Here is a 27,389-nt window from a genome sequence, read left to right on the forward strand (position 1 = left end):
AAGGGAAAATCTTTCTGTTCAAAATCAATATACTTCATTACACAAGATGAGTCAAATAGAAATCATTTCAAGTATAGACATTTATTTAAAGTCTCTCAAACAAAAGAATATAGTCATAGGCACGACAAGCAAGAAAACACCCAGTACAGGTTGGGATTCACACTAAACTCACAAATAAACCTTTTTGAACATGTGATTATTCTGACCAACCCTCAATAGCCCTGTCCTTTTAAACACCAAAAAGAAAGTCACTTAAATGTCAGGAGCATTCGCGAAACAATGTCCATTGCTCTTCTAAAAACGGACAACCTGCAAAAATAGCTAATCGAAGAGCGTCATCTTATAACAGTTTCAATCATTACATCGACATGTTTTCAATCAAATGGTGCAGAATTGTGAGCAGGCGATCATGAACTCTTATCAAGAAGGTTGTCGAGTTACTTTCTTGATCCGTACAAAATAGAATATTTACCCAGATAACCAACATTAGCAGACAGAGTTTCATCTCAACCATAAGGACTTCTGAGATGCGCCCATCCAAATATCCCAATTCTCAATAACCCTGTTCTCTCTGAACTACAATGATATACAGAACTGACGTATCACTGTATTGTCTGGTTAATGAAAAATGAAACCATAATTCTCCCCAAACTGGATCAACAGCGAGAGTAAGTGAATGTAAAAAGAAAATGCTTTGAAGGTGACCCTTACAAAACGTTTATTTTTTTCCTTTTGTTTTTATCAGTTGAGCTTGAGTCACTTTTCAACCCTTGTCTTTAAACGGTGTTCCAAAGTAGTTGAAGTAAAACTGGCTGCAAGAAAATACAGAAGGCTATTACTCAATACCAAAAATCTGGACTGACATAAGCCATTTGAACACAAAACAGTACCAAAAATCTATGCTGTCAACAGCATAACATGGCAGGACTCTGGATGTGTGTATTAGTACATTGAGTCCTGGCAGAGGTCAACAGGGAGATCATTTCTAGGGCTGAGGGACGGATGCAATCATCAGTCCTTCTCTTGTTCAGGTCTGGTCATAGTGGTTCTAACCCTCCCAATTGATCTGTGAAAAGACAAATATAGTAATGAACACCAACATTCTAACCTTACATTTTGTTGTGAGTGCACAAAATACTCCTTTCCATTAACCGGAAGCGGAAACGGAAACATGTCTACTGGACAACGACAGTACATTAGACCAGTGGTTCTCAACCTTGGTCCTCAGGGAACCCCTGTCCTGCATGTTTTAGATGTTTCCCCGCTCCAGCACACCTGATTCAAATGAATGGGTCGTTATCTAGTTATGCAGAAGCCTGCTAACGACCGTTCATTTGAATCAGGTGTGTTGGAGCAGGGAAACATCTAAAACATGCAGGACAGGGGTGCCCTGAGGACCAGGGTTGAGAACCACTGCATTAGACAACAGCTTCGAATTTCTTTTTGATTAGTAAAACTAGTGTTAACTTGTGGGGATTTGGAAGATAACTTTCCCTTCCCATGACTGAATATTAAACCCACATGAATGAAACAACACCGACCAGGAGTGTCACCAGCGCCGGTTGTTCCCTTCTCGTTGGTCGGGAACTCTCTGACGAAGCGTCTGCATGTTGCGGTACTTGGACATGATGCTTTGGCTCTTCCTGAACACCGGTTTCTGATTGGGGAACTGCCTTGGCACGAACGTCCCCTGAAGGAAGAGAAGGAAGAATGCTTTATTCCATCTCACACCGATGCGTGCCGGGAGCAGCAACGTCAGGACACCCCGGGGGAATGAGGGAGGCTGTTGAGAGATGTTACCATGAGAGGCTTCCGGAACTGTCCTGCTGGGTCAGAGAACGTCCTCCTTGGACCAGGGTAGAAGCCAGGTCTCTGTGGTCCAAAGGAAAACGGGTTGTAAATACTTCATCACAAATGTCTCGAGTGATTTTATGGTCGGCAAACAAGGATAGGTTTTGTTGGTAAATGGTTAAAAGGCTTTTAAATGGTGAGAGACCAGAACGGTGCATCAGTTCTGGAGCTAGAATGACAACGTCTCAGCCAAACGCATTTGCTTCTCACCTGTGGCGGTCCTGGTTCCCTGAAGGATCTCCCAGACCTGTGGTGTTCTTCTTGCATGTTTTCCTGTCTAAAAAAAAAAATATATATATATATAAGTCATTCTAATCTGTCATATTTTCCTACCAGACTAGAAAAGGTAGTACAGCAATGGCTTGAAACGAGTACACTCAATCTGAGAACCTTTTTGCCTTTGTAATTATACCTTTGATTGTCAAAATATCTGCCTCTGAGGTTTTTTGGTGAAGTATGGACGACATGAATTGTGGAACAGTGTTCTCTCGGCTTAGGGTGGCCATCTGAGGTGAAATGGCGCTCTAGACAATGAGGGAGAAAAAAGGACATGAACAATGATCTTACTCTTCCATTTCTGCGAGCACAACTCGACAAGTAGCATTACTGCCTCTTGAAACAACGTAAAAAGCATAAGAACATGAAACAAAACAATACAGTAAACGGCGCTTAAACTTTTGATTGAAGTTCAGCTAATAATTTTTTTTTCTAAGTCTATTTCTGAGTGTCCTATTTCGTTTAACTCTCCAGATGCTGGAAGTGCACTTAGGGAAGCAGAGAGGTTTACCAGTTTTGGTTTTGGAAGTTCTCTCCCTGGAGGAGGAGCGCTCGTCCGAGCTGGAGTTTGGTGCAGCATGCCATTGGGACACGACGACTAGGTCCTTGGACAACCTGTCTATGGGGGAGGAGCTACGGATACCAGCCGAAGCAAAGAAAGACACAGAGGTAAGGATCTCAGTCAAAGCATCCCAGGAGGTCAGAGTTGGTGATGAGCAATAAAGATAAAGTTGGGGGGGGGGGGGGGGGGGGAGAAACATATCCTGAAAAGAGCAAATTACCAGCATGAAATATACCCTGAAAAAACATGAAATGTCAACAAGCTGCAGGACAGAAGAAAATGGCAATAAAGTTATCCAAATACTACAGATCCATACGTATACATGCAGAATACAGATCCATTTGGTTAAAGCTGATCACTTTAAGCATGAGGTACTTACAAAAGAGCATGTCATCTTCATGCTTCCTTAATCTTGCTTTTCAAGGAAACTTTAATCCACACGAGCCATTTGGGGCTCTCCTCATAAACCAAGTGATAAGACAAGCAAGAACGCCGAGGCCATTGGGTAACCCTTTATCCAGAATATCCATAAACACCATAGTGCGTCTGTTTCCCGACTGTCCTTCTGATAGCGATAAATGGGGCCGACGCGTGTTCCATCTGATAGGCCAATCCTTTCTCTAGTTTCGGTCAGAATGCAGTGAAATCCCCGCTAGTTATTCGAAGGCAGCGCTTGGCCTGCGCCTGGTGTTTCAGAGGCTCTGTGAGCTGCACAAATGGAATTCTTTGTAGGAGACCTTCCTGCAGAAATTCAGCTGGAATGTCGCGTCGTCAGTTGGCTTTCACAGCTTGTGCTACGTGTAGATGATTTTTCATGTTGTGGTTGATCCTGGTGGTCCAGCAAATGCTTCTCGACGTTGCTTCCGAGGTCATGCCATTTTTTCCTTTTTACCGTGGTGCTAATTTCCGCTTGGGGTAATTCAAACCTACTGGCAGGGTGCTTTGTACTGCCGCTTCATATCAAGAAGGTGGAATTGGTCCGAGGGCGCCGCCGATAGGGATGCCCACTGCTTCTGGCTATCCTTGGAGGCAGGGCGATTCACTGCTTCTGGCTATTCTTGGAGGCAGGGCGATTCACTGCTTCTGGCTATCCTTGGAGGCAGGGCGGATCACCGCTTCTGGCTATCCTTGGAGGCAGGGCGGATCACTGCTTCTGGCTATCCTTGGAGGCAGGGATGCTCACTGCTGCTTCTGGATATCCTTGGAGGCAGGGCGATTCACTGCTTCTGGCTATCCTTGGAGGCAGGGCGATTCACTGCTTCTGGCTATCCTTGGAGGCAGGGCGATTCAATGCTTCTGGCTGTCCTTGGAGGCAGGGCGGATCACCGCTTCTGGCTATCCTTGGAGGCAGGGCGGATCACTGCTTCTGGCTATCCTTGGAGGCAGGGATGCTCACTGCTGCTTCTGGATATCCTTGGAGGCAGGGCGATTTACTGCTTCTGGCTGTCCTTGGAGGCAGGGCGGATCACTGCTTCTGGCTATCCTTGGAGGCAGGGAGATTTACTGCTTCTGGCTGTCCTTGGAGGCAGGGCGGATCACTGCTTCTGGCTATCCTTGGAGGCAGGGAGGCTCACTGCTTCTGGATATCCTTGGAGGCAGGGCGATTCACTACTTCTGGCTATCCTTGGAGGCAGGGATGCTCACTGCTGCTTCTGGATATCCTTGGAGGCAGGGCGATTCACTGCTTCTGGCCATCCTTGGAGGCAGGGAGGCTCACTGCTTCTGGCCATCCTTGGAGGCAGGGATGCTCACTGCTTCTGGCTATCCTTGGAGGCAGGGCAATTCACTGCTTCTGGCTATCCCAGGAGGCAGGACAGGAAAAAAGTATTTGGTGGACTTTGGTGTTGCTCAATGCTTCCTGACGAGTGTCATCACGGATAAATAACTTCTTCCCACGGGGGGGGAGGTGGTTTTAATGAATATATAGTTTGACTAGCCTCATTTTGATCAGAGCAAGGAGGTTAACCCTACACCAATGATAAGCAGCCCAGAACTAGAGTTAAAACACTTGTGAAAGCTTAGGTTTAGGAAATCAGGCCCCCATTACACCTTCCTCAGATTACTCTAATCTCTTGTATTCTTGAAGCAAAAAAGTAATCAGCCTCGAGTGGCATAGTTTTACAACGATCATCTGACCATCATCTTGTCGACAGCTTGACAACGGAATTCCCATCTGCATCTCACATTCAGACAACGGAATTCCCATCTGCATCTCACATTCAGTGCTGTTCCTTCTACCTCCTTGTAGAATTACATTCGTATGCTGGCGGGAAAACGATCTCCAAAAGCAACTGTGCAAATGTACAGCTGTGCAATCCTTTTCTCGTTGTGATGCAGGATTAGAATGGGTTGCTCTGTCCGGTTTCTGGTGGTGGAGACGTTGACTTCAGGCAAATTTCTTCAATGTAAAATTCTGTAAAGGTCGTCGTCCTTTCTACGTTCATGAATCATCAGGTTTGTATGCATCTTTGAGTTTTGTTTCGACATGCACTTCTCAGCATAGTCTTCCAGCTCCCGGGTGCCAGTAATTTCGCAATTCACTAAGACGATTGAACTGGGACTCTTCAATCACAAAGCGACACGATCGGATTTTTTGTTGTTGAAAGGTTTACCTTAAGAGATGAGCCGTTAACGACCCTTTGGATGAACTGAGCAAAGGACAAAGACACACTCGCGCGAACACGCCGTTCTCTGACAGGACACTTTGCCAGCGAAAACCCCCAAGAACAAGGCCATGTCACGTACCTCCTTTTTCTCCACTTTGGACAGCGTGTCAGCACCCCCTTCACGTTGGAGGCAAAAATCTGGGAAGCCCGACCTTCTAACACACTTATCACGCCCCTGCTCCCACAGTGAGAAGGAAGATACCGTACCTGTGTTCTCTCAAGGCCTGACGAGACTCCGCCTGCTCCTTGGCTGACTCTGAGTCCCTTGAGGACCTGCTCGAATTGCCGTCGGAATTAGGGGGTGACTGACGCGTCTTGTTCGACGCCCTCTTCCTCAGGGGCTCGGCGTTCTCCTGGAAGCGCTCCTTTCGCATGGCCAACGCGGACCGATGGGGGCCTTCCTCTTGAGGGCGCGCCTTCGGGGAGGTCTTGGGCTCTTCGTCTCGGCTCCGCGGCGGGGCTTTGAGCCTCATCACCGACTCGGCTCTCATCTTGCGGCCCTTTATGATGCGGCTCTTGTCCCTGAGGGACAGGGGCTTGCCGCCGAAAGCCCGGGGGCCGTTGTTGACGAAGTGCGGGACGTCTCTCCGGGGGTGCTTCGGTTGGTTGTGTTGACTGCCGCTCTCGTGCTCCGGGAAGCACCTCTTGCGTTGGGGCAGCGAGCCTTCCGGCCTCTCCTGAGGGCTGTTGTGATAGAAAGGGGCGTGGGGCGGGCCTCCTTTCCAAGGGGTGGGTCGATACGGAGGGTGGTGAAAGGGGCTCCTGTCCTGCTGCCATGCTCCACTGTAGTGGGCATTGCCCTCCATCTCCCTTCCCATCGCACCATGCTGCTTCCTGGGATCTCGCTCGGCAGAAGAAGACCTGCATATCCATCACAAACAATACAAAAAAGGATTACATTGGCAGATCCACTAGTCTTGAGAAAAGTGGGAATCGGAGGGGTTTCGGTTTCTATGTTTCCCCTTCACCATAATGCCATGATCAGTGAGTAACATATTCCTCCCAGGGGCAGGTGACTAGAGAATATCAACTTCAGTTTACTGTACATCTTCCCTCTATCTGCACTGCATCAGTTGGATGGACACAGATATATAAGCTAGACCCCCAGGGATTACGAGGATTAGGCTTGTTTACACCTTCACCCCCTGTGCGTATTTTACCCAGCCCCAGCCGCAGCTTCGTTCTTGTACCTCTCAGGATATAGGCCTCTCGCATACAACTCCCGGGGTTGCCTTTGGGCGGGACCGGCGGGCCCACGTTCCCCGTTGTACGAGTGAGCAAAACCACCACGCCTATTCCAGCGTTTACCCCCACGGGCTGCGGGTGTGTCCTCCATGGGGCTGGGGTGCCTCCAGGGACCCCGGCCCCTCGCGTCTTCGCGGGACGGATTTGGACCCCTGTGGAGGCCCCTGAAAGACCTGTGGAGTGGAGGCGCGGGCGCCGGCCTCCTGTCAGGGGGCTGGCCGTGGTGGTGACGTGGCGAGGCGGAACGACGGGTGGAATGGTGAGCGTGAAAGGACGGCCCTCTCTCGCCTGGGGAGGTTCGGGCGGGGCTCATTGGGGAAGACCGGGGCTGGGTTGGAGGGAGGACGTTAGGCATGGCCGGGGAGGGCTTCCTGTTGCCATGGTACGGCTCTTTAGCAGAGGGGTACGTGTGAAACGCATTCTGGTTTGGTGAACTCCATTGACTGAAAGGTTGCTCTCTTCGCTCTCCCATCAGCGGGGACCTTTTGATGAACTGGGGACGTCCTCTGCCTCTGGTGTCTCTCCAGTTGGAAGGGCCTTTTCCAGGTTGGCCCCTGAAGCCTCGCTGACTTCGGGAATAATGCTCTTCATGTGGCATGTTGCTGTAGCCATCTGAGTGGGGCCTGTTGGAAAGCAGACACAATCCAACGTGAAGGAAACCAACAACCCTGCAACCTAGGTAACAGTTTACAACAATCCTGAATTTCTTTCTGAAAATAAAATGGCATGAGTGGGACATTTTGTGTGCCATCATGAGCACAGTTGTTCTACATAAATGGTGTAGAACCAGGACAAGCCTGGTCCTCAGGGCCCACTGCTCTGATATGGGGGTCAGAGGGCTGAGTGTCAGAAAAGTTAAATATGCAAGTTATCCTGTATAAAAATTATACTGTGTTTAGCTTTGTGTGCAAGGACAAGCTACCCCTGAATTAACTAGGCTTATGTAAACATACTGGGCCCTTATCTTGACCTGGGGGAAGGGAGAGCATTTGTTACAGACTAAGGCGAGAACCAGAGATTCAACTAGGGTTGATGACGCAAACACGCACACGCGTGCCAGGTCTGTGCAAGGGAGCCAATGAAAGAAGAGCCATGGAACATTTGCTTGCCTTTGCTTTAGCCAATAACTGTCAAGAGTGGTTCTGTTTAAATAGGTTGCTAGCGCAACATGCTAGCAGACAAACTTTGTAGCACATGGCATGTTTTGTCTCCTTGCGGCCGCAAGCAATAAAGCTTTCTTAAACTTGTTCACTGACTGACTGTGCAATGCTTGATAGGTTAATATTTCTGACACTGAGCGGTTAGGGAATCGGACTATTAATCAGAAGGTTGCTGGTTCGATTCCCGGCCTTGCCAAATGACATTGTGTCCTTGGGCAAGGCACTTCACCCTACTTGCCGCGGGGGAATGTCCCTGTACTTACTGTAAGTCGCTCTGGATAAGAGCGTCTGCTAAATGACTAAATGTAATGATAACGGCTCTGTTCTAGTGTATATGCTATACATATATTGTGTCTTCTGTCCTATTGTGTGTTTTCATTATATGTTATTGTACAGCACTTTGGCTAACAAGTGTTATTTTTTAAATGTACTTTATAAATAAATCTTTTTGGTCAGCCAGTCAATTTTAAGTTAAGAACTTCTGACTTTTTCACCACACATCTGAATTGAAAACCTATAAAACCTGAAAGCTGGAATGATCAACTATCAATTATCTATCAATTTCTTTGAAGAGTGATAGAATACATCTTTAGTCCGAAACACACCAACAGCTGGCATTTACAGCACCACTCAAACATTTGGGCACCACTCATTCATGTGGTTCTCTGAAATGTAACCATTTTCTACATACAGCAAAATGGTGAAAACATCAAAACAATAACGGGGGTCAGATGGCTGAGCGGTTAGGGAGTCGGGCTATTAATCAGAAGGTTGTTCTGAACACAAAAAAGCATCAAACTAATCAAATAAGGATTCTTTTAGGGGACAGTTGGTACTATTTGCTTATTTAAGTCACTCATGGCCGAGTATGGACTTTGTTATTTACCAACCAGGGCTTCTATTTGCCATTCATACCTTATTAAAACACAACAAAAAGGCTCAAATGCATTTAGAAGGACAGAGATTCCACTTTTTGACTTAAAATGCATTCCAACCTCTTGAAGCTAGTTGAGAGCATGCCGTGAGTGTGCAAAGACATCAAGGTAGTGGGGGATTACTTTGGAGAATGTCACAAATAAAATATATTTTGCACAGTTTGATACTTTTTTGGTTCCTAATGTGTCATTTCTTAGTTTTGATGTCTTCACTCATATTCTCAAAAGCCCTGGAATTAGTGAGTCCAAAGTTTTGACTTTGTTCGTGTTCTGCTGGCAAACCTGGTCTTGAAGCAAGAAGGTCCAAACTGAGGCCGGACCATCTTTGGTGAAGAATTGGCAGTAAATTTCCTGTGGACACAAATGTTGTACACAAAAGGCACAATGAGTTCACAGTTGCCTCAGAACAGTAATGTAAACCATAGATATATATAAAGTCTATGGTGTAAACACCCTCTTTTCGACCAACCGCTTGTAACAAGACGTCTTGCTATGGTTCTTCTACTGTAACTGCAATTTTTATTTTTTGTTAGTGCGTGTTACTTTTTCTCAAGGTAATGCGTGACTATCACTATGGATACCAGCAAAATGTTATGCCATTATTGCATTGTGATAATTATTTATACATTAATTGATTGTTTATAAAAAACTATTCAGCCTGTGTCTTGTAAACATTGCAACAAAACGTTGGAAAAGTGAGAGAGAACACGGCTGTAAATTAAACTGGCCATTGTTTCTAACAAAACAATAGACTAGATCCTAGTCTAGCTAGCTAGATTATCACAATTGTAAACTACATGTGTATCGACGTTTTTTAAATAAAATGAGAAAACGATAGCCTACAATAGCCTCTATTTATTTGAGCAATGTTTTACTTATGTAACATTTCATGATTGCGTCAAGAGCTAACCGGTCAGACTGGGTTACCCTACAATGCAGTGCAGCAGACTATGTCAAGCTGTTTGGCAACTAACTATCTAGTACTGCTAGATTTTCGTTTCGTTTTTGTTAGATTTCGTTTGCCAGTTTGCAAACTCGCTTCGCTTACGATCAGTCGTACGCTACTTGGCTAGATGGCCAGCACAAGAAAAAAAACGTCTCCAGCTACGTTGCAAAAATTCTGTAGCCTAGATTACAGTAACGTTTAGTCTGTGCTAAATGTTAAACCTTAATAAGGTTTGACATTTAGTCAGCATTCTACAGCTAAAGAGTACAATATCCCATTTACTGACATACTTTCAAACGCCCAAATTCCAATACAACTGATAGCCTACATACAACATAATTATAGCTCACTAGCTACCACATTTTGGAAGGACATTTGCAAGCTAGGCAGTAGGCCTGTCATCAGAGAAGACAGCTAGTCTACATATTTTAGAGAATGAGTAGCCAACTAGTCTAACTACAAAATGGTCACATCTAACTTACATAAAGTTATTTTTGTATAAATAAATTGGCAAGTAAATCTTTACTTACCTCAAACTTGAGACATACGAGCTAGGTACGATAGATCGACTCGAAGTAAAGGGTTAGAGAAAAGCAAACACACCCTGCCTCCGTAAAGAATTTCATTTCCGGTCAAATTGTTATCCTCTTATTTGAGTTTCCTGTCCTATCTAGGCTGGGGTAGCGCAGTGCTGCCACCGACTGGTAATTTAGAGCCAAGCTCCCACAATATCATGTCAGGTCGGTCTCCGACAAAAGGGCAACAGCAGAATCTGTGAAAAGGACTACCCAAAAAAGACACCAAAATCACCACCCACCTCAAGGTCCAGATCGGTGCTGACAATCCAAATGAGAACACTGAGTCTGACTCAATATTTTCAGTTGCGCAATTTGACATTTAAATGTGGCACCCATACCAGACCCATCTCTTTCCACTTTCAGGAGCTTTCAACCCATCAGTATAAATCCGGGGACGAGAACCCCACACCTCCAGAATGTAATTCCCTGGAACTTTTCCGGGTTATTCAGCATTACTTTTGAGCACATTTCTCCAGTGGTGAGAACAATGCAAGGTGTAGGCATCAACCGGGGAAATGGTTGACAGAACAGGGCTAGACAGCTCCCCTGAGATTGGTCTTCCTAAAATTGACTCCAATTATCTGATAATTAGCATTAATAAGTCAACATATTTATAGGAAGATTATCCTGCTACAGTAGATAGCATATGTCCCCTGACTGTATTATTAGACAAAACCTTACTACTTTAACCATTATAAATATAATTACTTGAATAAGTTTCAAGGTGTGACTGACATCAAAAAGTACATTATGCTGAGGACAACTATATTCCACACAGACAAAATGCAGTACAATAGTTTCAAGGTTTATTATTCCTGTACATACACTGTACATCTTCTTCTCATGCTAGTTGTCCATGCTAGGTCTGCAGTTTACATAACTGACATTGTTGTATTCTTTGCAATATTTTACATAAATGAAATGATAGGGATCTAACAATTAAATTTAGTCATTTAGCAGACGCTCTTATCCAGAGCGATTAACCTGATTGCTTGTGTACCTGGTTGCTTTATTTTCAAGTAAAATTGTTTAATCTGACGAGGCATTAGTTCAAGTGAAACTTGCAACTATGGACATTCACTCCATTTCAGACAACTCACAAATAAAACTTCATCTGATTTGTTCAGAATAAGTACACAATGTGTAGCTAATCAGTTAGCTCCATATGGCTGGATGGCTGCCTTATCAGCCACTCATAATAAATAATTATATAGTTTATTCATGTTAAGCTTCAGAACATTGTAACCTGGGTTCAAGTAGTATGGCACAAATGCTATGAACCTATTAGCATCATTTTTGGGTGTCTTTTATAATGACTTCTAATTGATTTGAGGCATCTAAGAGTTACAGCTGAGGCAGAGCAACACTGTACTGTAAAATACTAAAGGGTATATGTTACTACATATTGTAACAACTTGGTAGTATAATTGATATAAACTCGAAACTAACCACTACATGTTTCAACATAGATGATTTTTGTGACCATTTTCAAGATAGACAACCCACTGATAGACCACCCGTGTGTGTTGCGTCTTATGGCATTTCAGATTTAGATAAACTAACATCATTTGATGTAGTCGTTTGGATGTAGTGAACTACCAATGTTTAATAAATCTAGAGTAATTTAACACTATTTGTCTAACAGTAGCGTTAATGTAGCTCCTCTTGCAATGTCAAGAAATAAATAGCTACGGTGGTTACCTATATTTTACTAAATTGATTGACTACAGTGAGAATATGTGCAGTATCAACTGATGGTTAAAAATACATTAATTACCAGGGGAATGCATTTTTTTATACATCAAATGCTACATACTAACTAGCTACTCTACAGAACACAGGTATTTGTGGTCTGTGTGAAGTCAATAACTATAATATGGAATCAAATGGTAGACCAGTCGGGGTTTCTATCAAGCAATGGAATTTTCATTTGTTTTGATATCAGCTTCTCACAGTATCTTAAGGTAGTCATGGGAGAAATGCTTTTGATGGTTCGGTACATGAATACATATAGAGAAAGTCACACAGAGCATGCAAACTAACGGAACCTGTCTGTCCTCCAATCATCCAATTTCCTCCACTCTCCTATTGAGGCGTGTCAGCCGAATCCTGTGTCAATAGAAAGAACAATGTAATCTTGAGAGGGTTTGACGTCGAGACTTGATGCTGTGCATTTCTGTACGTAACCAATGTGCGTGAGTGCAAATGAGAAAGAAAGAGAAACCAATATGTTCATCTGTTCAACTGAAGACTTTTCAGGAAAAACACATTATACAGCAACTAGCCAGCTCCCTCTTAATTAACCCACTCCAATACTTCTCCCGTGAATAATAACTGAGTTGTTCTTTCCTCGGTGTCTGACTACTGTTTATTGAGCTTGTTAGAGGACTTAGCAGGATGAGGGGCTGTCTGGGTCAGCTGGGATTCAGAACAGGGGCTACAGACACCACCAATCAAGTTCTTGTTGCAGTCGCCTTGGTTTCCAAGAGGGGACAGTTTGGGGAAGGCCACATGTCCGGTCAGGTCCAGTAGGTCCTCCAGAGCACGGTCATTGGTCATGATGTTTGGCTGAACCTCATTGACCGGGGAGAATTCTGGGATGGAGATGAGCTCCTCTTTAGAGACTGGGCTGGAACAGTAAGTGAGAAAGGACCAACAGTGATGGTTAGGGACGAAAGCTCATTCAGACTACAAAGGTCAGGACTTTATATGAATTCTCCACACACATATATCTGGTCCCCTTCATAATGTTTGGAACGTATACAGTTTGTTTCTCAATTTCACTTGAGTTATCTCAAACACCTACAAATCATTTTGTCCCAAACATTAGGGTGCCCTGAAATGGGGTCACTAAAAGGTGTTGCAATTCCTACATGCCGAAACCAAAATCCATCAAAAGATCCTTTAGAATAACCAGAGACTGTGCATTTGTAAAAAAAAATCCCAAACTGTGCAGTTCACATTAAAGTCAAGACCAAGGTATTGGTCCCAAACATCATGATGGCCACTGTATATGTTTTTATTCATTATTATCTGTGAGTGTGTAAACAACACCCCCTGTCCTCCAGCCTACCTGACCTCCATGGACTGCACCTCGTCACTCGCCCCTCCCCCGCTTTTCACGTCCAGACGCGGGGGAGGGCGGAGTAGGCCTCCTGTCTGGGTCACCACCAGTGACGGCACGCTCGCCTCAACCCCTCCTTTGCCACCTCCGTTAGTTGCCTGAGTGGTTACCTTCCGTGTTACCTGGGGGCTATCCACCTTCTCTAGCTGAGCACTGATTGGTTGGCTGGGGCTATCCACGTTCTCTAGCTGAGCACTGATTGGTTGGCTGGGGCTATCCACGTTCTCTAGCTGAGCACTGGTTGGTTGGCTGCTTGATTTTGGACTTTCATCCTTCTTCATCTGGCCCTGCATAGACAATGCATGCTCCTGTTTGGTCACTTTGGCTTTAAGACTCTTTGTGTTCTCCTGCTGATCGATTTGGTCAGCGGCTTTGACATTCAATGGCGCGCGACCCTGCGTTTTCACCTGGAGAGACACCTGTCCCTTCACAAAGGCACTCTCCTGCTTCACAACCTGGGTGGAATCCTCCACCGTCACCGCCGGGGCGGGTTTCTGTTCAGTCATGTGGTCAGTCACGTGGTCAGTCACGTGTTCAGTCATATCTTTAGCTTCTGTGCCCTTTGTCAGGTCACTCTTCACAGGAGTCCCTTCATTACAAACTTTCCCATTCGCCTTTGCCTTCCCCTGATTGTCGCCATGTGCTTGTTCCTGGGCCGCGACCTTGACTGGTACACTCCCTTGTTTGCTGCCTTGGGTAATGAACTCTCCCTTCACTTGAGACTCTACTTTTAAAGTCGCTTCCACATTGAAACCAGTAATTGTCTGAGTGTTCATCCACCCTTCCCCTGTAAAGAACACATATATCAGATAGCACAGAGCAATTCCCACCCCAGAGCATGCCAAATATTTGGTCAAGGACGAAATTATGCGACGTTAATTATACCCGACTCCCAGGTCTCCACTGAAATCGTGCGTCCTTGACTGCCCCAGAAACACAGGCAGCTTACTAGGAAGGTCATTCACTATTGTCGTAGCTCCATCCTCCATCCCAAATAAATATGAGTTCATATGAAGAACTATGAACTATTACCTTTCATAACTGTCTACATTTCTGAAGCCTCTGAGGTTCACAAACAACGACAATGTACAAATATTGGTAAGCTCGGTATTTTGGCTCCAATGAACACAATAAAAATAGAAAAATAAGTGGGATGAGGTTACATGCTAATGGCTGCTTTGTGCGGGAAAACAGTAAAAGACAAACATCCTACTGAACACAATCTATTATGCGGAGTAAATATGGAACCGGCTTTCGGAACGACCTGGAGTTACCCGCATTGCTACGGAAGTATCGCCTCTATCCGGCAGTGCTAACGTCAGCCGCCGGGTTGAATCGTCGAACGCAATTATCCATATCTTCCCCATTTCCACAAGTAAGTCTGAGGCCTTTTATTACAATGATGGGCCACTTGTGGACCAAGGCCTTGTGACAGGCCTGGGGCAAGCGGGGGGAGAGATCGAATGAGTGAATCACCTACCTGGTGGGGAGACAGCCTGGGCCTCTTCAGTCTGCTTCCATATGGGATAGAGAGATGGAGGAAGGCAACAACGGTGGCAATCAGGACACAAAACCAAAGAATCGACAATCGTACGATTTAATTGAATTCGATTGTTGGGATATTTACAACGTAAAACATTTGAGCGGAAGTCGGAAATCGACGTGGCAAAAGATGTATGCAGCTGCACGCGGCTGGCAATATCGCGAAAGCACATCCAGTGTAGCGCACAGCGGGTCACTTGCTTGAAGCAGTGCAGAGCAATGAGTATGGCAGGCATCTCTTACACTACCTTCAGCTCAGCTTCGGTCTTGCGCGTTCTCTTCATAATCTCCTCAATTCTCTGCGGAGACATGAACTCTGGATTAGTTATTGATGTGGGTTTAGGGTGGTGTAGGTGCAGTTCCATTGGCATAACATGAAGCCCGCTGTGAAAATTCAATACGAAAAATTAAAATGTTATATGATTTCATTTGACAAAATACCTTCTATATACTCAAGGCGGTTCAATTAGTTTGGCGGATGTGAAGATACAAAATAGCTATTGAGTCCAAGTGAGTGTGATAAACAGCCGTTGTATAACCTTCTTCCTTTGGTGCCTCTCCTCCTCTTCTTGGACTTTCTGTATCTCTCTCTCCTGACGATGACGGTCCGCATCTTGCTGGGCGTGAATCTCGGCGTCTTCCTTCTGTAATAAACAGGGAAGCCTACATTTACCTCGGTTGACGTTCGCGAAACATAATCGCCATCCGTAACGCACAGCCTGACAGAATTCCGACACACGGTCCTCCAACATGTAAAAGTGACCCCTGACCTCTTTGTCCAGCTGGACCTGTTGTATCTCCTCGTGCTCGTTCTTCCTGTGGAGCACTTCCTGTTTGTTTTGCTCGTTCACGCGTTGAGTCTCTTCCTCCTGACGGGCTCTCTCCTCCACAAGTCTCTTTTTCAGCTGCTCCGCCTTCCGACTGATTGGAGAGGAACATACACGCGCACACACACACACACACACACACACACACACACACACACACACACACACACACACAGCTTTAATGTATCATGCTTTGTCTGACTATCTATCTATATCTCTCTATGTCTGTCTGTTTGCCTGTCGTCTGTCTGTCCGTCTGCTCATCTGTCCATCTACTTGCCTGCCTGTCTACCTGTCTATCTCTATGCCTGTCTGTCTGTCTATCTCTATGCCTGTCTGTCTGTCTGTCTGTCTATCACAGATGGCCAGCTTGCTCACCGCTCCTCTTCCTCCTTCTCATGTCGTTGTTTCTCCTCCAGCTCCTTCTGGACCCTTGCCTGTCGCCTCCGCTCAGCCAGCAGCCTGGATGCCTCCTCTGCATTTGTCGTCCCGGCAACCGCCTTTCCCGTTGGCGTCACCGGCGATGTCACTGTCACAGTCAAGGAGAAAGGCTGTTATGAGAGCGCACAGAAGAATCGGTGCCGATTCTTGGCTGGTAGCAGTGACTAAATGCTGCGAATAGAACCGTTTCGTGGTGGTCTATCAATTTACGTTCGTCTGTGCTCTTCTCTGCATCTGTGCTTTTGTCTTTTTCATTGCTAGTAGGCTTTGGTGTCTTCTTCACTGGGGTCCCCATCTTGTTGCTTTCTCTCTCAGGGGAATCCTTTATCTCAAGGGTCTCTTCCTTGGTCTGAATAGTGCTGACGTTCTCCACCTTGGAAGGCCTCTTTTCAGGGGTCGCCGCGTTCAGAATCCTTCTCTCCGGGGTCTCTGCCGGAGAGGACTTCTCAAGGCTGTGGGCGTCAGCCTTCCTTTTCACGGGGCTCTCACACCTGACGAGGAGTTTGTCTGTGTGGTGGTGGCCCTTGTTCTCAACTCTCGTTGCGTCCAGGTTCTTTTTGTCCTCCCCTTTCTTGTCCTGGTCGACGTCTGCTGGGTTGGGTCTGTGTCTGACTGGGGAAAAGTTGTATTGGCGCACAGCATTAGGTGACCGGCCACGGCTTTTTGATATCAACCTGCAAAGGAGGAGAATCATATTCTTAGTCGACAGTTTAATACAATTAAAGACTTTTAAAGAGTGTCTGCACAGTCGTTTTGAGCAACCTTTCCTAATCCTGGCCCTCGGGCTCCCCCCTCTCTCCTGCATGTTTTAGATGTTTCCCTCTTCCAACACACCTAATTCAAATGAATAGGTCGTGCTGAAAAATAATGAATTTCAAGCAACAACTTTAAAGGACCTTTAAAGTCCTCCGTTTTGCCATATAGACTATTCTAGAACGTACATCCCATACTGTAAGGTGCTGAAAGGAACCGAGCCATTCTTTCTGCCACAACTTTACGTCTCCCTGTTATTTGTTTCATAATGTAACGGCGTCCGCAGCAGCGGGGGGGGGGGGGGGGGGGTTCTCACTTGGGGGAGGCAGGGTGTCTCGAAAGCGTGGCTGGGGATTCTGCTCTCCTGACGGTCGACACCATGGCTGGGGAGGCAGTCCTCCTCTCTCGGCGCAGCCTCTCCTTCTGAAAGAGCATGAGGAGAAAGACACCGTGACGCTAACATTCCCACGGTAACGCTCGGAAAGCTGCGCGCCACTCGCTCTCTCGGCAGTCTGCTCAACATGACGCCTCTACCCGTTGTGTATGAGGCAAATATCCAGACAGATTGAGGGGCTTGCTAGATTGCATTCGAGTTCAGTGACAGAAAGTACATCAAATAGGTCAGCGTTTGGATGGTGCCATTAACACACACCAAAAAACAATCAGGAACATGCTCCAGACCAGACGTTCATACGGCAGGCGTGCGTCGCCATTTTTCGACCTCTGTGAAATTCGGCGATCTTAATCTCTCCATGGTAGCTTCTTTTCACACAAACAACCCTGTTTGCAACTCCCACCTCCACGAACGACGATCCTTCCACTTGGCCCATATCGTTAGTCACCTGACTGCAGCGGTAAATCTGCATCCAGACGCCTTTGTGCTTCCAAAATAGCATCCCCGTGTGTACTGAGTAGGTGGGCCAGATGGTTTACCTTGGGGGTGTTGGGAGTGGACTGAGAGCCTCTGACCGACTCCTCTGGACACCCCTGGAGGCCGACCCTGTGGCGGTCAGCACGGCCTGGGGACCCTCGATACGGCGACCTGTGCGGGCTGCAGGGAGCTGCACAGACAGGTACAGGTGAGGTCAAAACACATCCAGGCCACAGGTGCCCAGGCCAAGAACATGGTGCTACAAAAAGGGTGAGGGGGTGAACAGAAAGAGAAACGTATCTAATTCTAGATTTGTATACAAGTATCCAAAGTGTGTCAAAAGGACAATGGGGAAGGCTTCTAGAGATTTTACAAATGGTTTGCCGCACATTGCATTCCAGTTACGTGCTCTTCACACAGTGACAAAGGAACCACACAGAGTTTGTAATATGCAGCAGGTTCTATACATTTTATGATGGATTGAATGTGTTTTAATACCTGTCCACAAACACATTTCCCCTAGCGGGATCAATAAAATGGACTTGACTTGACTTGAAAACAACTGTGCTGCTACAGATAAGCTTGAACCCTTCTGCGGGCTCTCCCATGACAATAAACAGCAATGACACAGCTTAGAAAAAAATACTATAGAAAAATACAGCACATCCACACGTCACACACAGAATGCCAAGCAATTAGAACCACACGTATGATGGAATCCCTTGGCCCGACAAAAACGTTGTTTATCTGAAAAACTGGCATGCAGCTCCAGACCACTAACCTGGACAGCAAACCGTCTTGAACCATCACTAAGGGTTTCCTATTATACATTTACATTTAGTCATTTAGCAGACGCTCTTATCCAGAGCGACTTACAGTAAGTACAGGGACATTCCCCCCGAGGCAAGTAGGGTGAAGTGCCTTGCCCAAGGACACAACGTCAGTTGGCATGAACGGGAATCGAACTGGCGACCTTTGGATTACTAGCCCGATTCCCTCACCGCTCAGCCACCTGACTCCCTCCCTATTGTGTCAAAAGAAGCTTGGAGTTGGACAGTGTGTGAGTCACTGAGTATGTGTGTGTTACCTGTGCAGGGGTGGCAGTGCAGATGGAGGTTTGATGCACTGTGACACCTGGCCAGGCCAGTGAGTGGAGGTGAGAAAAGAGTTGATCATCGGGAGAGAGGGACGGTGAGAGGGATGATGGGAGTTTGAAGAAGGGGGATGTGAGAGTTGAGATGAGGATGACAAACAAGACACGAGTAGGGGGGAAATTCAATGTAAGGGTTCAGATGCTTGTGAGGAGGAAAGGGAGGTTGGATGGTTTGTGCCGGCAGACCCAAGCGGAAAAATATTATGCTTAAAGAATAGTTGCAAAGTACAAAAGTACTGGCATATTTCAGTTGCGAATGCGAATCGACAAAATCACGACATTTTAAGTGGACTTCCAATCATGTCGAGAAAAAAACCCAAATGAAAATCTCTCAAGCTCAAGCATACTTTTTTCCCGCTTGGCTACCACTGCCATAGCAGTGACATGATGGCACCGATGGAAATTTATAGCCTTGTGTACGAGTGGTGTCGAGAGTTTACAGAAAGCGACAGTGGAAACCAGCACTAGTGCTGACGAGAGGCCTGTTGTGACATGCTGGGCCTCGATACATACTGTTGACATAAGAGGGCCTTCAGCATGTTAAACTGTAGAATGTGTCTCCCCTCTTCCTTTTCTTTTGTATTTCTCCCCAGAATCTGGCCTGTCTACTGTCCACCCTTGTCATTGCCACCACCTGGAAGGACTTGCTCGTCGCCAAGGCAACAAAACCCCAAAGACGAGGCACACGAACGACACAAAAACGAGAGCCATTATTCAAACATCAATCATCTATGCACACAAGCACGTTACACACGGATGGGAACAAACACAGTTCACACACACACACACGTACCACTCACCGTCACGCGTGTTCTTGGAAAAGCTTTGGCACATGCACCCCCGGGGTTACATAGTCATCCTTCAGTCAGCATTACATTTCCCCTCAGGGCCAAGGCGTACTAACATGAGACCAGCGTTCGACCGTGGGATAGAGAACAGGGGGGGGGGGGGGGGTGGGGGGGGCGAAGGGGTTGACAGACAGAGCAGGAGGGGGGGGGGGGGGGGTTGGGGGCGGGGGTTCATAACATTACCGGATTCGCTGACGGCAGGAAGGGGGGCTGCGAGGTCATGGGGAAAGGCGGAGGCGGCAGCGAGAGGGAGGAGGGCATTCTCACTGTCACCTGGGGAGGCGGGGCGGAGCAAAAGCAGAGCAGAGCAGAGAGAGCGTTACGAACAGAGGTGCCAATCCTGGCGTTAGCAAAGAGGCACCCCCCCCCCTTCCCTTGACACACTCGTCCACTGACACCCGGGGGGGGGGGGGGGGGGGGTCCTCATGCACACCCGGTTTGGTCGAGAACCAGGGGCTCAAGAGGTGTACTCATGCACACCTGAGCAGCAAAGCCTGGAGGCAATGAGCAAGCCAAGCGACGCGCTCACCTTTTTTTCTACGACGCACACACACCAAAACTAATGCACGCACACTTATTCGGACACAGACACCTTTGTCCGTGTCGACCCGAATTGCATTCGATTATAACAATGTGACGCTTCGGATTATCAATGGATTCAATTGGATGTTGGATGGCAGACACATACAGTACGTGGTCAGTGTCTGACCTGCAAATCACCTGCTTCCAGAATAACAACTGTAGGATGTGTATGGAATGGTACCTGACAGGTTACGCATGTAATTGTATCTGACAGATACCTTCATACGTACACTATCACACCAAAACACAGTGCAGACTGTATCAAAACATATCCTGATATTCCTTTTGTAGGCAGGAATAGACCCTACACCCCTTTCTCATGCTAAAAAGTTGATTGGCTGAAGACGTACGGCTTATTGCCAAGTATTGTACTTAACTATGGGAAATAAGTATAGTTATGGGTAGAACTGACCAGAGCTCACTCCCTGCCAAACAATGCACCTGGAACTGAGTCGGTCCAGTAGCCCTGTACTAGCAGCGCTCTACTAGCAACCCTCTACTTCCTGTCTCCATTCCGGACTCACCGTGAGAGGCCGCGGCAGTGCCCCACATCCAGCGCCTGGGCCTCTGTTCCAGCTGCAGGCTGCGCTCCAAGGAGCGCTTCATCAGAGCCTCCAGCCGCTCCTAGCAGACAAGAGACTCGGTCAGTCGGACGCTGGAGGGCAGATCCTACCTCTCTGGCACGTGTAGGGAGACACAGAGCCGACACGGCTAAAAGACACTTGTGAGTTTCGGTAGACATTCACACACAATTCACTTTTCTTCATCTTTTTCGTTTTTTCCTTGTGTTACCTGACTGCAACTTTTTTTACCAGAAATGACTCAATGCTGCTCATTAAAGATGCAGAGTTGAAGTTATCCAATGGATAAACACAACCGCATTACCAAATCATATTTTGTTCTTTTTTTCTTTTCATCTCCTAACAGTACCAATCGAACATATACTGTAAATCCTGCGGAATTTACATGCGGAATCAAGAAGATCCCAGTGAAAGTGGCAGTGTGGTTTAAAAATACACTTTAGTCATGCAAAGATTTCTCTGAATAAAAAAAAAGGAAACAGCCGAAATGTTAACCGACTGGTCTGATGATGAGGTTTCTTGACATGTATATACTGTAGATCAATGGATGTGACTTTAGGAGTCCTGGCAGTCAGCTTTAGCCGGAGGGCAGGATGGGTGAGACCATCCCATCGGGGGAAGGGGTGAGGGATAAGCTTAAAAGCCTGTTATACAACAGAGCAGAGGTCTCGACGATATCCGAATGTGCGAGTGTAAGCAGGAGTGATTAATGAGGAGTTAACCGTGATTAATGGCGCACGGGATTACGAGATCATTAAACAGCGTACGTCTCCGCTTATCTTTTCGTGAGGATTGACCGGGAGATGATTGTTTGGGAGCGGCTGGTGCGTTTGGGCGAGGGCACCAATGTGTGTGTGTGAAAACACATGCACGGCACAACTCCACTGTATATTCAATGTCACACTGCCGTTTCCCTCAGAAAATGCCAGTGTGCTTGGTGCTTGGAAAGACTTCCTCGTGATTTGAGGGTTATTTTATGTGCTTATTGAAGCAAAAGAGTCAGTGAGTCTGAGTGTTGAATCCAGATAGGATATTTAACTGCAACGCAATGCTCACGCTCAAGGGCCTTTCCTAGAAACGAGCAGCGTGGTCTGTAAAAAAAACAAAACACACACACACACACAGAGTCGTGAGGAACAACGTTCGAGCGGGAGGACGGCAGGAGAGGAACTGACCTTCTCCTCCTCGAGCCGCAGCCTCCTCTTCTCCTCCACGGCAGCCCTGCGGAGCTCCTCCTTGTGCCTCTGCTCCTCCAGGCGCCTCCAGCGCTCCTCCACCGTGCGCTCGTACTGCAGGCGGGCCCGCCGGTCCTTCTCCTTGATGGCCTGCTCCCGCGCCACTGTCACCAGGGGCACAAGCGTCGTTTTTTTGCTCAGCGCCGTTGGTGTGATAGGTGACACATGGCTTCAGACACACTCGCTCGCTCAAAGGGAGCCACTCGGAAGGGGGGGAGGGGGAACCCTACTACTGTATCCGCATCATGTCCACGATCAGGGGCGCCGTGTAGGGGGGAAAAGTTCGGACAATTCCAAGGGCCCCTGACTGACATGGGCCCCAAAAAATTGAAAAACTAATAGAAACGATCAAATTCTTATTAATTTTTTTTCATGGGGCCCAAAATTCCTGCCGGCGCCCCTGTCCACGATGTCACCGCGGCATGCACACACAACGAAAACATCGAAAGGTCTCTCTTTACGGCAGAACTCACCGAGGCCCTTGTCTCTCTCCTCCCGTCTCTCTTTGGCTAAACGCATCCTGTCGTCCGACTTCAGATAGCCTTCCGCATCTGTCGGGCGCGCGCCGCCGTCCGGACAGACATAAAGAGGGAGATAGGACAAAGGGAGAAAAAGAAGAAGCCCGTGGAAATCAAACAGAGCCAGTGTGACCGAGAGAGAGAGCAGAGGGAAGAACGTGAAGATGACGAAGGAGAAGGCGCCAGTCGCCTTAAACGGCTCGGGCGGGGTTTTCGAAGCGAGTGTGTGGGTGCAACAGACGTGGTCTTGCGAGCTCCGTCAGAGGCAAACGGGCCACTGTTCGCTCCCACCGGGAGTCGAACCCGCCACCTCCGACTTCCCAAGCGCCACCACTACCAACTACGCCGACGAAAAGCTAGCAATTCGTCGACGCGGGTGGCCGGTTACATACTTGAGGAGTGAGTTTCACCACACGCAGGCTACATTGGCCTGGGGAGGACACACCGACAACAGGAGCGGGACTTACATTGCTTATCCGAGTGATTGTTGTTGTTGTGGTTGTTGGCAGGGAGACGTGAAGGCGAGGGATGGCCGTTGGTCTGGGCCCTCTTCTCTGTAAGTGATGGCGGAGACAAAATCTCATCTGAAAGCATTTCCAGAGCAAGACAGACTCCTTTAGTAGGAGCGTGGCGGAGTGTGTTTTTCCTAGCGCCTCGTCTCACAACGATGGCAGTGCCGCTCTGAGCCTGTAGGGGGAGACGGCCTTGGGAATCTCGAGTCTCGAAAGTAAAAGTCCATCCTGCCATGCTGTGTACATTGCGTTGTGGGTCCCACACACCCATACCGATTTTAAGCGCTGTTGTTTGTGAACCGCTTTGGATAAATGCGTCAGCGGACTGACTAGATGTACATGTTAATGTTCTCAGCGAATTGCTGACAAATGGCGGAATACACAGCTGTAACAAACTATTTGAGTAAAAGGTACGCTGCAAGGCCAATTAGGACCCCACGGACAGACTGAAGTAATGTTATGGAGCTCTATGCAATGTTTCACAACGTGCAATATCCCAGACTAACATTGTCTTGGAAACGTACTTAAACATACTGTATATTTAGGCTCCCCATCATGAATTTCGTGAAATACTCTAAGCCTTGAAATCCTAAAACAAGTTAATGATTCTCACCACTTAACCCAATTGCTAAATTTCTGCCACTTCCTGACAATGATTGTGACCGGAAAAAAAATCTTTAAAGCTGATCAAGTAAAGTGCTTTCCCAATTCAGGTTAGTATCCGATCATTAACTTGAGAGAATTCTAGAAGCTCACTATGTTTTCCTGCTGGTCCAGGGCTCCCGGGATGAGTGACCATTCTGATTGGGGAACCAAGGCTGGCGCTGGGGCATTTCCTGTCAGCTATTACAGCAACGGATGGTGGCAACATACATGTAACTTGGGCTATGGAAACAAAAAAGAGGTAAATAAAAGCAGGTGGTACAGTAAGGGTAGACTGAATTATACATACCTACAGTCATGCTATTGGCCAACACTATACAAACCAAGGTAGACATATTGAAAAGGACCGTTTTGATTTGACGGGCAATCGCTTGATTATGTTTGTAGACTACTAGGCCTACTACTGCTACGCAGTGATTGTAGTTGGAGATGGTATCGTTGCACTGCAGTTGAGATGTTATTATTGTATCACTGTGCCTTGTTAATAAAGACATTCCATGACACTAACCACCAAAATACTACTAGAACTATGCACTCCTGAGCCTTTTATGCTGTATTTTCTCAATTGACTATTTGTAGGTCGGTTTGTGTAAAGGCATCTGCTAAAGGGAAAGGAATTGAATGGAAATGAAATAATAAAGGACAAATGAAATGCCAACTACAAAGCTGAAAAACATACTTACTACATTTTTACCGATGAAACCCTTTCTTTAACAGTTCAATTGTATAGGATATGATAAATATACTATGCAGTCTAGGATAATAGGATGAAAGTGTTTGCTGAATGAATACATAAAATCACGACGTCATGTGTATCAGTGTAAAGACTTGATTTAGTGAGCTCCATAATGCTGACATCCTGACACCAGCAAGGTGACATGCTTTTCACTATGGATGTAGACTAGCTGTTGAGAAATGTGTTTATACTGCAGTGGTGACCAAGTTCACCTTTCCAGACGCACACAGGCATTACAGCCATTTGTGTGCGTGTGAGTAAAAGGTTTCATCTACCTCAACGCATTTTTAAAAATTGACAAATGACGTCACCATACAGACAGAGGTTAAAGCACAGAGAGCCTCTTGATTCGAACTCGTCAGCATAACGAATCCTTTATCACCAGGAACATACAACAGCATATGCCATAATAATAGCCATTTGGAAAACCTAATTGCTTTTCTTATGACAAAATTAAACAGCCTACTGCAGATTCGCTAGCCGCATATATAGCTGCAATGGTGACTATGATGGCGCAATTGAATTGCACGTAGAAGTCAGCCCCAGTTAAAATGATCGAACAACATACATAATTTACCTATCTTACCTGATTGTGCGTTGGGTGCCGCCATCTTCACTTGCGGGTTGTATGCTACCCAAATGTAGACCGCGTTATGGGTGCAATGTCACAATATTCTGCAGTTAATAGCCTACTCTCGCTATCACTGAGTTAGACGGTTTTGCTAGCAAGCCTTCCTCAGCAGCAGAGCAACATTGCGCTGCTAAAGGATGGCTATTGGTTTCCCTGTCTCAGCAAAATTACCCCAGGATTGCAGACGACGCACAAGCAATGGCAACTCGGATAAATAGGAACTGAACAAGACAACAATTGTTCCACATAAGTTATCTTGAAGGTCGTGGATGTTCGTCCACTTTCATCCTGGGATGCTGGGTGGGACTGGATGGAAGGATGACGCCCTACCCTCGGCATCAGTTGGATGATGTGGACACTGCGAAACGGCGTGTATTTTTTTTCCGGCTCAGCATTACATCATTGAATACTATCGTATCAAAACAGTGGATGACCGCGTAATTTTAACAGCATTTTGTCATATATTTTATGTGTTTTAATTAAGTCTTATCTAGTTTTATATTTGGTCCCCAATAAACAGTATTACAATTTGCATTAGAGTCCGAAGTCCTGTGTCGATGGCTTTTAGCCCTCTCTTGGAACATTTAGTTTTTTGTTAAACCCTATGGTTAATACTACAATGAACCTAGGTCTGAGTTTTTAAGGTTTTTAAGCTGGTTTAGGTGCAGTTCAATGGGCAAATGAGAAGCCCTCTGTGACATTGCTTGTAAAAAGGGCTAAACAAATACAATTGTATTTGTAATTAATTATAAATTCAAGGGAGAAATTCATAATCATGAAGCCATCAATTCATTTTTAAACAAATAATTATAACTTCTTATCTGTAAGTCGCTCTGTATAAGAGCGTCTGCTAAATGACTAAATGTTATCTGGCCTGTCCAACTAACAAAACGGGTTACACATTCAAAATGGTCATCTGTTTACAAGTTGAGATATTCTTGTGGCCGGGCGGGGCCAGCCAGTCACTCAGCAGCAAGTCTGCATCAGGCCACACACGCTGGTCCCTGTCCCAGCTCACCCTCAACCCCTCCAGGTCAGCACCAGGGATGGTGCCCCTGGGCTCTGCAGCAGGAAGAGAGCTGCCCTCCAGCAGCAGCAACATGGATCGCGACCCTGGTGCTCACCGCCTCAAGCGCTCCCAGCCAAGGGACCAATCAGCCGCCAGCAAGCTTCCCGGCTGTGGCCACTTAGTGATCAGGGCTTCCATAAAAGAGCCCAGAGCGCCATGAATAGAGGCAGTCAAAACGGGGTGGTGAGTATGTTCCCTTTTCCACACCAAACAGACTGCGCTCAATCTCGCTCCCTCCCACTTTCCCACGTGCAGGATGACAGGACCATCACAGGGGCCTGAACCTGACAACCTGCCACCCTGACCGTGATGGCCTACCCTGGGGTCGTGACCTAACCAGACCCACAGCACCTAGTTCCACCCCATGGGGAATCCATGGCACTGCTTCACAATTTGCTGCACTTGAAATGAAGTCCTCCTCACACGGCACTAACCACACCCCTCCTGCTGGTCCTGTGTGTACTGCCTGGGTGGTAGCAGGCACTAACCACACCCCTCCTGCTGGTCCTGTGTGTACTGCCTGGGTGGTAGCAGGCACTAACCACACCCCTCCTGCTGGTCCTGTGTGTACTGCCTGGGTGGTAGCAGGCACTAACCACACCCCTCCTGCTGGTCCTGTGTGTACTGCCTGGGTGGTAGCAGGCACTAACCACACCCCTCCTGCTGGTCCTGTGTGTACTGCCTGGGTGGTAGCAGGCACTAACCACACCCCTCCTGCTGGTCCTGTGTGTACTGCCTGGGTGGTAGCAGGCACTAACCACACCCCTCCTGCTGGTCCTGTGTGTACTGCCTGGGTGGTAGCAGGCACTAACCACACCCCTCCTGCTGGTCCTGTGTGTACTGCCTGGGTGGTAGCAGGCACTAACCACACCCCTCCTGCTGGTCCTGTGTGTACTGCCTGGGTGGTAGCAGGCACTAACCACACCCCTCCTGCTGGTCCTGTGTGTACTGCCTGGGTGGTAGCAGGCACTAACCACACCCCTCCTGCTGGTCCTGTGTGTACTGCCTGGGTGGTAGCAGGCACTAACCACACCCCTCCTGCTGGTCCTGTGTGTACTGCCTGGGTGGTAGCAGGCACTAACCA

General features: G+C 46.9%; 2 protein-coding genes across 9 annotated transcripts; both read right to left on the reverse strand.

The window, feature by feature from the left end:
- Positions 1–61: 61 nt before the first annotated feature.
- On the reverse strand, positions 62–10,303 carry si:ch211-114c12.2 (uncharacterized protein LOC336578 homolog). Of its 3 annotated transcripts, none has more exons than XM_062453182.1 (10): positions 10,172–10,303; positions 8,978–9,046; positions 6,546–7,223; positions 5,563–6,216; positions 2,639–2,760; positions 2,264–2,375; positions 2,062–2,128; positions 1,801–1,872; positions 1,542–1,690; positions 62–1,066 (listed from the first exon to the last, which is right to left on the reverse strand). In XM_062453182.1, the coding sequence occupies exons 2-9, from the start codon at positions 9,016–9,018 to the stop codon at positions 1,550–1,552; spliced, it is 1,887 nt and encodes a 628-aa protein (XP_062309166.1). In that variant the 5' UTR covers positions 9,019–9,046; positions 10,172–10,303; the 3' UTR covers positions 62–1,066; positions 1,542–1,549. The 3 variants fall into 3 exon arrangements, with proteins under 3 accessions (XP_062309166.1, XP_062309167.1, XP_062309168.1); XM_062453183.1 differs by having other exon boundaries at positions 1,522–1,690; XM_062453184.1 differs by lacking the exon at positions 2,264–2,375.
- A 718-nt stretch (positions 10,304–11,021) lies between these two features.
- On the reverse strand, positions 11,022–25,627 carry map7d2a (MAP7 domain containing 2a). 6 transcript variants are annotated; one of them, XM_062453194.1, is made up of 18 exons: positions 25,192–25,627; positions 23,963–24,091; positions 23,162–23,278; positions 22,650–22,727; positions 22,117–22,280; positions 20,885–20,984; positions 19,962–20,051; positions 17,840–17,967; positions 17,223–17,329; positions 16,364–16,827; positions 16,091–16,241; positions 15,656–15,806; positions 15,425–15,529; positions 15,134–15,184; positions 14,824–14,857; positions 13,523–14,130; positions 13,293–13,480; positions 11,022–12,848 (listed from the first exon to the last, which is right to left on the reverse strand). In XM_062453194.1, the coding sequence occupies exons 1-18, from the start codon at positions 25,214–25,216 to the stop codon at positions 12,581–12,583; spliced, it is 2,958 nt and encodes a 985-aa protein (XP_062309178.1). In that variant the 5' UTR covers positions 25,217–25,627; the 3' UTR covers positions 11,022–12,580. The 6 variants fall into 6 exon arrangements, with proteins under 6 accessions (XP_062309178.1, XP_062309177.1, XP_062309176.1 ...); XM_062453193.1 differs by having other exon boundaries at positions 13,293–14,130; positions 14,824–14,854; positions 25,192–25,626; XM_062453192.1 differs by having other exon boundaries at positions 13,293–14,130; positions 25,192–25,626.
- Between the last annotated feature and the right edge of the window lie 1,762 nt (positions 25,628–27,389).

Source organism: Osmerus eperlanus, chromosome 27 (assembly GCF_963692335.1).
Source record: "Osmerus eperlanus chromosome 27, fOsmEpe2.1, whole genome shotgun sequence".
In the NCBI taxonomy this organism is placed as follows: Eukaryota; Metazoa; Chordata; class Actinopteri; order Osmeriformes; family Osmeridae; genus Osmerus; species Osmerus eperlanus.

Coding starts and splice junctions, on each gene's coding strand:
- si:ch211-114c12.2 (XM_062453182.1), bottom strand. CDS start 9,018: ATGGTCCGGCCTCAGTTTGGACCTTCTTGCTTCAAGACCAG. Junction 6,217..6,545: donor AGAGGCCTATATCCTGAGAG/GTACAAGAACGA, acceptor ATGGATATGCAG/GTCTTCTTCTGCCGAGCGAG. Junction 1,873..2,061: donor GGGAACCAGGACCGCCACAG/GTGAGAAGCAAA, acceptor TTTGGACCACAG/AGACCTGGCTTCTACCCTGG.
- map7d2a (XM_062453192.1), bottom strand. CDS start 25,216: ATGGCGGCACCCAACGCACAATCAG. Junction 17,330..17,839: donor CCACTCCCAACACCCCCAAG/GTAAACCATCTG, acceptor ATGCTCTTTCAG/AAGGAGAGGCTGCGCCGAGA. Junction 15,185..15,424: donor AGAGGCACCAAAGGAAGAAG/GTTATACAACGG, acceptor ATGTCTCCGCAG/AGAATTGAGGAGATTATGAA.